Source organism: Chrysochloris asiatica, unplaced genomic scaffold, assembly GCF_000296735.1.
Source record: "Chrysochloris asiatica unplaced genomic scaffold, ChrAsi1.0 scaffold00041, whole genome shotgun sequence".
NCBI lineage: Eukaryota > Metazoa > Chordata > Mammalia > Afrosoricida > Chrysochloridae > Chrysochloris > Chrysochloris asiatica.
Window position 1 is genome coordinate 20,964,788 of NW_006408559.1, and position 14,194 is coordinate 20,978,981.

Genomic DNA, 14,194 nt, shown 5'->3' on the forward strand with positions numbered 1-14,194 from the left:
TCCCTCATGAACATAGATGCAAAATCTCAATAAAATCCTAGCCAATAGAACCCAGCAGCACATCAAAAAAAAATAATACATCATGATCAAGTGGGATTGATATCAGGGATTAAAGGATGGTTCAACATTAGAAAAATGATCAACGTAATCCACCATATAAATAAGAAAAAAGAAAAGAACCACATGATCTTATCGATTGATGCAGAAAAGGCATTTGACAATATCCAACATCCATTCCTGAAAAACCTCTCAACAAAGTAGGAAATAAAAGGAAATTCCTCAACAAAATTAAACCACATTGCAATCAATATATACAAAACCAACAGCCTACATTATTCTCAATGGAGAGAAACTGAAAGCCTTCCCCCTGTGAACAGGAACCAGACAAGGATGCCCTTTGTCACCAGTCCTATTCCAAGTTGTGCTGGAAGTCTTAGCAAGAGTTATATGGCAAGGCATCCAAATTGGCAAAGAGGAAGTACAACTCTATTTGCAGGCAATATAATCCTATACATAGAAAACTCCGGCGGCAAGAGGAGAGGTGGGAGAAAACTCCAAAGACTGATAAAAAAAAAAAAAGCTATTAGACCTCATTGGAATATTCAGCAAAGTGGCAGGATATAAGATCAACAAACAAAAATTAGTTGGATTCCTCTATACCGAAAACGACAGCATTGTAAAGGACATTAAGAAAGCAATACCATTTACAGTAGCCACCCAAAGGATGAAATATCTAGGAATAAATGAAACCAGAGAAACAAAGGACCTATAAAGAAAACTACGAAACACTACTGCAAGAAACCAAAAGAGACTTACAAAAATGGAAGAATGTACCATGCTCCTGGACAGGAAGACTTAACATGGTGAAAATGTCGATACTGCCCAAAGCAATTTACACATATAATGCAATCCCAATACAGATTCCAATGACATTCTTCAAAGAGATGGAAAAAAACAATTACAAACTTTATACGAAAAGGAAAGAGACCCAGGATAAGCAAAGCACTGCATAAGAAGAAGAGTAAAGTTGGAGGCCTCTCACTCCCCGACTTCAAAATTTATTACATGGCTACACTGGTCAAAACAGCTTGGTACTGATAAAATGAATGATACATAGATCAATGGAACAGAATCGAGAATCCAGAAATTAACCCATCCACATACAGCCAACTTATTTTCAACAAAGTAGCTACTAAATATATCGCATGGGGACAGTCTCTTCAACAAATGGTGCTGGCAGAACTGGAATATGATATGCAGAAGATGGAAACCAGACCTTCACCTCACAACTTATACAAAAGCCAACTCAGCATGGATTAGAGACCTAATTGTAAATCCCATCAATGAAAAAGTCGGGACAAATGTGAGGGCGCTGATTCAGGACATACACAGACTACCAAACATTTTGAAAATGACACAAGCAAAAGTAGACCAAATAGATGATTGGGACATACTAAAAATTAAAAACTCATGTGCATCAAAAGACTTCACTTCACCAGAAGAGTAAAAAGGGAACCCACAGAATGAGAAAAAATCTTTAGCAATGACACATCAGACAAGGGACTCATTTCTAAAACATATAAGAAACTACAACATCTCTACAAGAAAAAGACAAATAACCCAACTAAAATATGGGTGCAGGACATGAACAGACACTTCACCAAGGAGGAGATCTGGGCAGCCAACAAACATATGAAGACATGTTCACGTTCACTAGCCATTGTTGTTGTTGTTAAGTGCCGTGGAGTCAGTTCTGACCCATAGCGACCCTGTACACTAGCCACTAGCCATTAGAGAGATGCAAATCAAAACAACAGTGAGGTATCATCTCACACCAACAACATCAGCAAAGATGAATAAAAGTAGAAGACAATAAATGCTGGCCAAGATGTGGAGAGACTGGGACACTCCTGCATTGCTGGTAGGATTGCAAAATGGTCCAACCTCTCTGGAAAGCAATATGGCGCTTCCTCAGAAGGTTGGAAATAGAAATACCTTATTACCCAGCAATTCCTCTACTAGGTATTTACCCACAAGAAATACAAGCCATAACATGAGTAGATACATGCACACCAATGTTCATAGCAGCTCTATTTACAATAGCAAAAAGATGGAGACAGCCAAAGTGCCCATCAACTGAAGACTGGATAAACAAACTATGGTACCGACACACAACGGAATATTATGCTACCTTGAAGAACACAACAAGGAAGCTGTAAGCCACCGCATAACATGGATGAACCTTGAGGACATTATGTTGAGTGAAATTAGTCAGTCACAAAAGGAGAAATACTGCATAGGACCAGTACTGTAAAAAACTATGAAAAAGAACCCATACTAATGTGGGTGGGGGATTCTTTGCTGGTTACCGGGACATGGGTGGTAGGGCAAGGGGAGGGAGGGGAAGGTGGAGCACAGGGTAGGGAATAGACACAGGATAGTTTGGGTGCTGGGGAGAGGGGCAATCCACAAGAAGGGAGGGGGGATGGAAGAACAAGGCGTATGGGAAAATAATTAGGCAGGTTTGTATGAGCTAAGTGGGACAGAGGTAAATAATGATGTATGCACAACCTTGGAACAACAGGGCTCTGGGATAAAGGGATTGAGGCATGGTTGGAAAGGGCAAAAGGGAGGAAACAACGTTAAGATGCTTGGCTGTCTTTTGAATCTTGGTTTCGCTGGCATACCATTATAAAACAGACACTGGAGGGGAGACAGAGGAATAGCCAGAAACATCACCATAGAAAACTTTTAAGTCCATCTTCTGCCTGTAACTGATTGGAATACCTAAAATGGGGCTACAACGTGCGCAGTGAAGGAGCTTCCTGTGGAGCCTCTGCATTACAAAAGACCATAAGTGGAATCCTGAACCCAGTCCAGAATCTTCTGAGGTGGAAAATTTCCACTTGAAAAGACAAGCAGACCAGCCTGGAGTGGCTAGAAGAACAGAAGATACTTCTTGAAAGAAAGACCGACAGGAAAAATATAAAACAATAATGGCAGTCTCATTGACTACTACAACAAGTAAGTTGTTCACCCAGGAGACATCAAGGCAAGTGATCGGGTCCCCTAAAGGAAACCCCCTTCCAAGACTAAGACTCAATGGGAATACACTAGCAGGCATGCGCTCTGACTGGTGACCATATTGGTCTCTGATAATGGTAACTGAGGGAAAAACATCAGTGAAGCAGCAAGGTAAGCCCTACCACATTCAACAGACTCCTGTGAACCCAGTGGTCTCCACTGGATGGCCAGCAGTGTGGCAAGACCTGGGGACTCCTAGGTCCAGGTCAGTGACATAGCCACAGAGGACTAGAGTAGAGAGTGAAGCATCCAGCAGATAAGAAGTGAAGGGATATGCAAAAGAACACCCACACTTACAGATAATACCCACTTTACCTGGCTTCAATGGCTGCATGATCAGAATTCAATTAGAAGAAGAAAGAAGAGGGGAAAAAAAAAAAGTAATGTGATAGATACAATTTGATGAACTTGACCTACACCCATGGATGCAGTAGCTCAAAAGAGGAACAAATCTTTACAACAAGGATCACTCCCACCCCCTCCATACAGAGTAGACAGGGATGGGCAACTTGGACATTGGCTACCCAAAATGGGGGGCTACAAATGCAAGAAGTGACTGGCTTACAAGATTTCAAAGGGAGCCTAGATCCAGAAGGTACGGAGGAAGTCAATCTCCACGTAGTATATCCAATCTGTCTGGGCAGGGCTGATGAAAGAAGATGAAGATGGCAGTCATGTGGGACAATAGTGAATGATTATTATCAGGACTGACTGTTGAGAGTTGGAAATGTAAAGGTAGACGTTCTGTAGCAAAAGGAGGGGAGTGACTGACTTTGCAGTCCAGGAGCAGAGGTTCCTGGGACCATCAAGGGAGAAGAGCAGAATGCGGGACCCTACCCAGAGAAGCACTGACGCCAGAGATGGAGGCAGAGATGATGACGTGGAGAGATGAAGCATCTGGGGACTCTACACCCTGAGACAGAGATGGGCTGTGTGCTGATGACCAGGGTATACCCTTTGGTTGGTTGATGATGCATGGCGGGGATTCTAACCATGGCAATGAAACAATATATGACAGGATAAATGTAAAGCTAATGCATGTAAACTATCACATAATTCACAATAAAACATTTTTAAAAAAAGACAGTAAGGTGAACATTCCTTGGCCTACATCTACTGCTTAGTGTCATCAATATTCCTTCAAAACATCAACTGAAATGAAGGTGGACTATAACAAGTCACTGTGTTTTCAAGAAGTCAGACATATTTTTACAAAGAAGATATAGACACCTAGACTCTGTGAGGTTCGTTCATGTCCACAACAACAACAAAAAAAAAGGTGCCCAAAGCATCTTAGGAGCACACGTGAGGCATGTACCACCAGAACTCCTCCCAGAACTGCAGCCGGCCTTCATGAGCCCACAAAGGTCAGCTGGACACTTACAAATGTCATGCGGGACTCCAGAAGCGAGTCCTTACAGGTGCATTGCTCAACAGAGGTCGCAAGTGGACGTCAACACTAAACAAACTGGCTTATGAACAAGAGGCAAACTGAGCAGGGCAGTTGTGGCCCTTCCACATGCTAGAAGCAGGCTCAAATCAACAGTGCAGTTGGAAACCCTGGGCATCCTCAGCCTGCAGGAAACTCTTCAAGGCAGGCCAAATTCTATCCTGTGTCTGAGCGGCTTCCTACTCCAACATGGAGAGCATACAAAAGATATGCATACAAGCTGCAAGTGGTCGAATGGAAGCAAACGGGAATTTTCTCATCGGAACATCACAGACCTAAAAAGTCCTGTCCAGCCCTATAGTTTTGTTATTATTATTGTGATGATGCCAAAAAGCTTATGGCAAACTCTCTCAATCTCAGCGTCCAATATCAGTGGCAATGGTTTAAAAAAAAAAGGGGGGGGGGGTGTGTTGAGTCATCCAAAGCAGAACCAGTATCACACGGCAGCTTAAACACTCATGGCCTGATCAGGTGACAAAAGCAGAATCCCTGAGGCTGAAGACGTGTTCTTTTTGTCTCCAGTATTTTGTAACCGTGTTGTTCTCCGTCTACTAGCACTGTTGAAGTACCAAGATTACAAAACACGCTTTCATTAAAATGCTAGTCTCCTCAAAACAGTTTCATTTCACATAAACTCTCAAAAAAAGTTACCTTAAAGTTCAATTACTTTTATCTCCATTTGACAAATTTGAAAGTACAATTCAATGAGGAAAACTATGCTCTTCACTTTTACAGACAATGGACTTTAGTGGTCTTTGCTGTGTGGGCAGATCCTGAGAGCAGAAAAGTGGACTGGCTGGCTCCTTTAGTCTATGCCTAGCCTGGCAAGAAGGAGTGACCAGCGAGACTACCCTCCCAGGGCACCAGGAATCACTACTACTGCTAACTTTGATTATAAATCTTCATTGGCTTTTGGGTGGTTATCTTGAGATTTGTAGTGTTGGCAAAAGGAAATATTCCATGTACGTGTTTCTACTTTATTTCTCCAAATCTCAAAGGTTTGTTCCTTGAAAGGGGGAGCGGATGGGAAGGGATAAGGAAGCACTGTGGCTCTGTAGGATGGGAACTAGACTGCTAACCACAAGGTCAGCAGTTCCAGCCCACCAGTCGCTCTGCAGGTGAAAGATGAGGCTGTCTGGTCCTGCAAAGATTTTGAGCTTCGAAAGCCCTAAACAGAGTCACTATGAGTCAGAACCAACTCAACAGCACCTAACAACACGGAGAAATAAACGGAGCTTCCTTTTCTTTCATCTCCAAATTTCCATAAGGGTCACTACATAGATCTTTTAAAAACAAAAACATAAAGCATTCCACAGTTTTGTCCCTCTCTCTTAAGGCTCTACCTGGTACCATGAGTACCAGAATGTCACTGACCTGTGACATGGAGTTTTAGAGAACACTGATGAGCAAGTTCTCTTGTGTCTCACATAATGCACACAAGCAGGACCCTGTCTGCAGCCTGCGGCTGTCACCACAAGCCCGAGCACCAGTAAATCATCACCTGATTGCTATATCATCATACATAAGAAACAGCAAAAGTGACTTGAGGACAATTCCACAGTCTGGAGGCTTCCCCTGTTTCGAGACCAGATCAACAAGCATGGGCAGTCTGGGTGGCCACTGGCTGTCTGCCTGGACTCCACTGATGTGGGCTCTGCCACAGGCACACGGCACCCTACACAGAACCAGCAACCAGCACCCAACTGCTGGCAATTCTCCAACTGCCTTTTGATGGGCTATTTAACGACACCCAGACTTACTGCCTTCCCTGTGAAAGTCAGAAACTCTGAATGTGATGAAGACCTACCTCGGTCAGAAAACGCTAGAGACAAAGCAATTCCAAATCCTAAGAATGAATTTTAAAACTCACATAAAGCATTAACCTTTTATTACAATGTGTAATGAATGGCTTTCCTCATCCATGAATACTACCTGACTAATTTGCATTAGGGGGAAAACCAGCCCTAAGCATCAGAAAGCAGTGCTCCAACCATGGCTGGAGAAAGGGGCAAGAGCGAACGGGAGGAAAAGGTGCCTTCACCACCGACTTGTGGGATCTAGGAACCCACCTCCCAGTGAACATACTCCCAGCACTGGAGGCTCTGTCGAGGAAACACCCGAGTGGCAGGGACATCCCCAGATCAGTGCTTCCTCCCCTTCAGTCAGCCCCCAACCCCAAACCGTGCTGTAACCCCGCGGCACGCATGTTCACCAACCTCCCTGGTCCCGCGCAAAGAGCTCACAGAAGTCAGGATGTGCACAGGCTGGATCCTTCGCTGCTTCCACTCCTGGTTTAAGATCTCCGTTCTTTCCACAATTTTCTGACGATTGGAACTAAACATGCTCTTTGAAACAACCAAGGAGGGGAGAACAGAAATTGTTCATTGTTAGCAAACAGCAGGCCACCATCTAGTTGACTCTAGCCTCTGGTCTCCCGCACTCCATAGAGCAGTTTGAGGGGGTAGGGTGGCTATATGGGATGTATATCTGTCCCCACTTTGAAATAGACTGCCACATCTTTCTCAAGAACCTTGTGCACTTGGCCTGACTGAGCTACAAAGTCTTCAACACCAGAGCTAGGAACAATATCATCGGTATGTAACCCTGGGGACCTGCTGCAATGCCAAACTACAAACTTCTTTAGTGATGGTGAGAGGGGAATAGGAAATTATTACAATTGTTCTTCAGCTTTAGAAACATACAACCAGTATACACATTCCTTTGCATTTGAGTCCATACATGGACCATGAAGGTGCCCTAAAAAGATGTATTCCCAGCAGGCTGAGGAATCTCGGTGTCCACACTGTTGTGCCAGGGACACAGGTGTTACGACAACTCAGGGGACCTACCTTGACCTCATCCGCTCGTCGAAACCGCTTGAGCTGCCGCAGCCGCATATACTCAGACTTGACACGTTTCCGCCAGCACACGGGCCCCTTGTCGGACTTCTTCCCGGTCTGGCCCATGACTGCTGTAGAAGCAAGTTTCACAGTAAAAAACGGGGCTGAGGGCTAGTGTGCGCCATGTGTGCAGTCGCCTGTTCAGAAACCTTGCTTCTGCAGCTAGCTGCCACCAGACCACAGAGCTCGAGTTCACTCTCACATGTGCCCGGTCCCCCGGTGTCCCAGCACCCTCAGAGCCCACTTAGGTCCAAGGCACATCCTTTTCACATTTCCTCCTAAAGCATAGCACATCTTCAGGAGATGAAAACGACACTTCCCACCAAACAGCAGAGCTAATTATGGGCCACACCGCTGGCCTCCGCAGGGTCTGTCCACTGAGCATGGGGAACTCATGGAAAGAGTACTGCCCACCGGGAGGTCTCCAGACCCAAATTCTTGAGGAGAGACTTGGTGACGACTAAACATGCTATGAGAGTAAGTGACTTTCTAGATGAACCGATTTAGCAGGCCTCCGAACACCATGAGTCTCCCACCCTCGGGCACAGGCACTAGCTTTAGAGGATGAGAAGGGCCCTGAGGAGGTCAGCAGCCACTGTTTACAAGACTCCACAGCCAATGGGGATGCAACAGCAGAAGGTGGTTGTTTTCTCAAACATGTAACAAATGATGATGAATCAAGCAACAACCCAACACACCTTTCCCTAACAGAGCTTTATACTTTAGCAAAAGCTTCTGAAACAAATTACAAAAGTGCCTGTAACGTCAAGCTAGGAAAAAGTGGCCAACTTGAGGACTGCAGGTGGGTGGTGAGTGGGCCAGTACAAGGGACTTTATCATCTTTTCAGTCGTCCCATGTGCATGTGAAAGCTGGTCAATGTAAAGGAATGAAAAGTGACAGTGTCAAACTGGTGCTGGCAAATTAGTCCAAGTACACTACAGAGATGCCAGAAACCCAATCGGCCACAAAAAAACACACCCAGAATGCTCCTTAGACCCGAGGATGGATAGACTTTGATTTGCTTACTTTGGAAAGACCAAGCACTAGAAAAGGATGTAGTTTGGTCAAGTACAATGCTAATTCATTTAGGGCAAATTAGTCAAATGTAAGGATCCTGACCTCTGTATTATGATCTAAGAAATAAATGTAAGCGTTTAGACCAGTCTTTGAAAGTATGGGGCTAGGTAGGCAAACCCTTCAGAAATGATAAAATTTAAGGCACCACTTAGGACTTTTGCAGAAAACACACACCAAATCACCAACACAGTACAAATCTCCCTGTTTGTCAGCCACTCCACTAGCCACGCTAAGTTCCTCAATAGCTGGAATCACGTGCCCAAGGACTTTTGCAGAAAACACACACCAAATCACCAACACAGTACAAATCTCCCTGTTTGTCAGCCACTCCACTAGCCACGCTAAGTTCCTCAACAGCTGGAATCACGTGCCCAAGGTGGTACTGTTGTTCCTGGCTCAGTGACCCTGTAAGGGCTTCCCACAGAGTGGCTGGGGGGGTTGAACCACTGACCTTGCGGCCTAGTACATTAAGAGAGTCACCTCAGGACTCCAATGACAGGAGGTCATGCATGGGCTTAATTGCAAACAAACATTTGCAGTCTTGTTTACAGCTGGGCCCCAGGTACAGAGGGGAGGCAGGCAGCCATTTACACTTGAGGCATAAATGATTCAGGCCAGAGGAAAGAGGGCCCTCAGCCCATCCACCTCCACCAATCAAGAGAAGACTAGAAATCCAGATTCTGTTAAGGTAGTTGATCATTTCCTGGAAGTCCTCATTCAAAAGCCAGGATAGCTTCACCCACCTGGAAGCTTCTCACACACACCAACAGTGCTTCCTCACCCCTGACCACCAACCGCCCACACACACACAGAGGCCACAGACATACTGCCCCTAGGTGGCCCACAGCAGACCACTCAAAACTGGGCTCAACCCATGCTCAGAAGAAAGCACAGCTCCAAGAATGATAAAGCAACAAAGGAAGCCTCATTTAATGACTGACTTCTGGAAGAATGGATGAGGACTTGTGGATACAACTAGATTTTAATTTCTTGTTGAAAAGATGTTTGAGTTTCATATGCGAAACGACACATGCAGCACATGAAAATAACTTCTCATTATGATGCTAACCCACCACACTTATTCAATCTGTATGCTGAACAAAAAAATCTAAGAAGCTAGATTACACAAAGAACATGGCATCAAGACTGGAGGAATACTCATCAGCAAGCTGTGATATGCCGATGACAGTAACCTTGCTTGGTGAAAGCAAAGAGGACTTAAAATGCTTACCCATGAAGATCAGAGACCACAGTTTTCCGTATGGATTGCACTTCAATGCAAAGAAAACAAAAATCCTCACAACTGGATCAATCAGTAACATCATGTCAAAGATTTAATTTTGCTTGGATCCACTATCACCATTCATGGAAGCAGCAGTCAAAAGATCCAATGGCGGAATCCCTGGACAGTACATTAGGTAACTCTGTTGCACGGTGCCTCTTTAAAGTGTTCAAGAGCAAAGATGTCAGTTTGAGGATTAAGGTATGCCTGACCCATGGCCATGTATTTTCAATACATGCATGTGGACAATGAGTAAGAAAGAGAGTAGAAAAACTGATGCCGTTGTGTTAGAGAACAATAACAGAAGTATCTTGGACTGCCAGAAAAGCAAACAAATGTGTGATGAAAGAAGTACAGCCAGAATGCACCTTAGAAGCCAGGTGGGGCAAGAATTCATCTCTTATACTTCAGACAGGTTATCAGGAGAGTCCAGTCCCTGAAGAAAGACATCCTGCTTATTAGTAAAGTGGTGGTGTACCATGGAGTCAATTCCAACTCACAGCGACCCTGCATAGGATTTCCGAGGCTGTAAATCTTTACAGGCACAGAAACCCTCATCTTCCTCCCGCAGAACAGATGGTAGTTTTGAACTGCTGGCCTTAAGGTAGGCAGCCTGACTCGTAACCATTGTAAAGTGGAGGACCAGCAAAACAGACAAAGACCCCTAATGAAATGGACTGGCACAGTGGCAACAGGAATGGGTTCAAGTGTAACAACAACTGTGAGGATAGTGCAGGAAGACCGAGCAGGGTTTCGCTCTGGTGTGCATAGTTGTTATGAGTCCGAACCAACATAATAACACCTAACAGCAGGAGAAACAGCTGCAAGCGGACACTGAGAGAACTTCCAGAGATTCAAGCCAGATTCAGAAGAGGATGTGGAACGAGAGATATCATTGCTGATGACCCATAGATCTTGGCTGAAAGCAGAGAACACCAGATCGATTTACCTGTGCTTTATTGACTACGCAAAGGCTTTCGATGGTGTGGATAATGACAAGCTATGGACAACATTGTGAAGCATGAGTATTCCGGAACACTTAATTGTGCTCATGAGGAATGTGTACCTGGACCAAGAGGAAGTTGTTTCAACAGAACATGGAGACATTGAATGTTTTAAAATTAAGAAAGGTGTGCAACAAGGTTGTGTTCTTTCACCGTACTTATTAAACCTGTATGCCAAACAAATCATCCAAGAAGCTGGGTTCTATGAAGAAAAACGTGGCATCAGAATTGGAGGAAGACTCATTAACAACCTGCGATATGCAGATGACACAAACTTGCTTGCTGCAAGTGAAGAGGACTTAAAACATTTACTGATGAAGATCAAAGAGCACAGCCGTAGGTATGGATTGCATCTCAATGTAAAGAAAACAAAAATCCTCACCACTGGACCAATAAACAACATTCTTATCAAAGGAGAAAAGACTGAAGTTGCCAAGGACTTCATTCTTCTTGAATCAACTATCAACACTCACGGAAGCAGCAGTTAAGAAATTAACCGATGTATTGCATTAGACAAATCTGCTGCACAAGACCTTTTTAAAGTGTTGAAGAGCAAAGATGTTAGTTTGAGGACTAAGGTGTGCCTGACCCAAGCCATGGTTTTTTCAGTAACCTCATATGCATACGAAAGCTGGACAATGAATGAAAAAAGACCATAGAAGAATTGATGCCTTTGAGTTATGGTGTTGGAGGAGAATATTGAAAGTGCCATGGGCTGCCAAAAGAACCAACAGATCTGTGTTGGAAGAAGTGCAGCCAGTGTGTTCCGTGGAGTCCAGGATGGCCAAACTTCATCTCTCATACTTCGGACATATTGTCAGGAGGGACCAGTCGCTGGAGAAGGATGTCATGTTTGGTAAGGTGGAGATCAGAGAAAAAGAGGAAGACCACCAGCAAGATGGATTGCCAAGTGGCAGCATCGATGGGCACAAGTGTGGCAACAATTGTGAGGTTGGCCCAGCATCAGGCAGTGTTTCGTTCTGTTGTGCCGCGATAACAGCAACAGAGTCCATGTCAATTCACAGCAGCCCTTTAGCACAGGGCAGAGCTGCACTGTAGGATCTCCAAGGCTGCCATCTTTATGGAAGCAGACGACTGCCACATACTTCTACCATGGAGCAGCTGGTAGATTTGAACTACCAACCTTTCAGTCAGCAGCCAAGTGCTTAGATCACAGTGCCACCAAGCGTCCTTGTTAAGTGACATGGAGTCGGTCCAAATCCATAGCGACCTTATGTAGTAGGGTTTCCGAGAGTGGCTGGTGAGCTCGAACCACTGGCCTTCTGGTACAAAAGTACTTTGCAGACCAGCACATTAACCCAAAGTGCCACACAGGTGCTTAAATCATTGTGCAACCAAGGCTCCTTGGGACCATCAAATCCTTCACAGGAGACCATACCGGTGGGTTTCACCACCTGAAATGTAGGAGCTGAGAGACACCCAGGGCTGAGATTTCCAGCCCAGCAGCACCGAGTTCAGCAGCAGATCTCTTCCCTGGGGCTCAGACAAGCACTCAAGACAAGGCTATGATGCTCCTCACCAGCAGACCAGCGTCTCCCTCTAGACGACTACCAAGCCACACCAGCCCTGGTGCACCAAGGAGAGTCCTACCTAGGAATAGTCCCTGTCCCTCGGCGTCCAAAAGCCAAGGGATCAAAAATCAGTCCCACTCTTGGATGCCTTTCTTACAGGCCACACCCTCCGCTCCTGCTAAACCACGGTTATGTTCACCTGTTTTGTCTCGCTGAGTTACTTCTACTTGTCCCAAGTGAAACTACTTGTGCCACACACACATCCTTCCTAAGTTATAAGCACAAACTTTGACTCTTAACTCAATAGAATACAGTCAAATCCAAACCCAACAAAATTTAAGTAATATGATTTTAATGTCTTTCCCTAACTTGACTTCAAAGCAGTTACCATCTCAAACTGACCTCAATTCAAGATGACCCCATGTGTCTCAAAGGGGGTGGGGAGTGTCCACCAACTCATCTTTCCTTCTTCTAAGCTTGTTCAATGAGCAGCTCTGGTGGAGCTATAGGATAATCACTGGACTACTAACTGCAAGGTCAGCAGTTCAAACCCACCAGCCTCTCCTTGGAAATCCTATGCAAGGTTGCTGTGAGTGGGAACCAACTGGAAGCCACTGAACAACAGCAACAACAATGAAATACTATGAATATAGAACATACTAAGAATAGAGACACTCCCACTGCAGTTTTCCACCCAAAATCTAACAAGTCAGAACACTTATTCTACTGTTTAAAGACAGGTGACTTACTTAAACTTTGTTTTGCTTATAAGCACTCCTTAACAAAGAACATAAAAAGGTGATCTTTAATAACAAAATTCAAGACACTAAAATGGTTAAAAGTCCTATTTTGCCTTTTCAAAACTTCTGTTAAACTTACTGGAGACAGTTTGATATGTTATCTAAGAAGTTAGCTCAGGGAACTAGGATACTGTAGAATAAGCGCTGGACTAAGACAAGGTCAACGGTTCAAACCCATTAGCCGCTCCTAGGAAACCCTATACAAGGTCGCTATGAGTCGGAACTGACTCAACTCAATGATTTTAACAAAAACAATCGTTCAAAGGGGAAAAAAGACCCCAGATTTAATAATTTTACAGAGGCTCCTTTAATATTATTATTATTATTTTGCCTTAAACAGGGCAAAACAAATCACCCGGGTGAGAGACACCATCAGCATGCGGTCATATGGTATCCAAAGTGTGTCCATGGGCTCATTTTACAGGATAGAAAAAAAGACAATGATCACCAGTTCATTACTGTCGCAGGCACACCTACACCTACAGAAGCAGTTGCTGCTGTTAAGCACCCTAAAGTCAGTGTATAGGGTTTCCCAGGGGCAGCTGGCAGGAGGGTTTGAACTGCCGACCTTGAGACTCAAACTGACCTTGCTGCCTAGCACAAGCCAGAAGTGGTTGGAATCCACAGGGAAGTACAGATAGGAATGGTCCTGGGACCCGCCCTTTGACCACCTGGCTCCTTGATGATGAGGTATGACTCATAGCAATGTGGCCCAGGTTCCACATTTTCCAGGTGACATGCATCTGTACACCATTAAGGGCACACCCAGACAAGTCCCTAAGGGCAAGACTGCCCCACCCTGGGCTGGCCCAGAAGTCATGATCTACTCAAACACACCATCTGAAGGAAAAGCTTTCCAACATTGCTGATGAAAAGAAACGCAGAAGAAACTCAAATGGAAGTTGCACTTGTGTCCAGACTAAAGATGGGATTAGATGGGTGAAAGAACTGTAAACCACAGCCTCCCATAAACCAAGTGCTTTAAAATTTAAAGGAGCTCTGGTAGCGTAGTGGTTACGAATCGGGCTGCGAACCTTAAGGTCAGCGGTTCGAAACTACCAGCC

The 14,194-nt window shown here is 44.6% G+C and overlaps 1 protein-coding gene across 5 annotated transcripts in view; it reads right to left on the reverse strand.

Annotated features, from left to right (window-relative positions):
* The window catches only part of EZH2 (enhancer of zeste homolog 2 (Drosophila)), a 39,279-nt gene extending 31,779 nt beyond the window's left edge, over nt 1-7,500 (reverse strand). For 3 of the 5 annotated variants that reach the window (XM_006861206.1, XM_006861203.1, XM_006861204.1), the window contains exons 1-2: nt 7,384-7,500; nt 6,751-6,879 (exon numbers count right to left, since the gene is read on the reverse strand). In XM_006861206.1, the coding sequence (XP_006861268.1) occupies nt 6,751-6,879; nt 7,384-7,500 (246 nt within the window). The remainder of the gene's footprint in view (nt 1-6,750; nt 6,880-7,383) is intronic. The other 2 variants (XM_006861207.1, XM_006861205.1) reach the window with 1 other exon arrangement.
* Between the last annotated feature and the right edge of the window lie 6,694 nt (nt 7,501-14,194).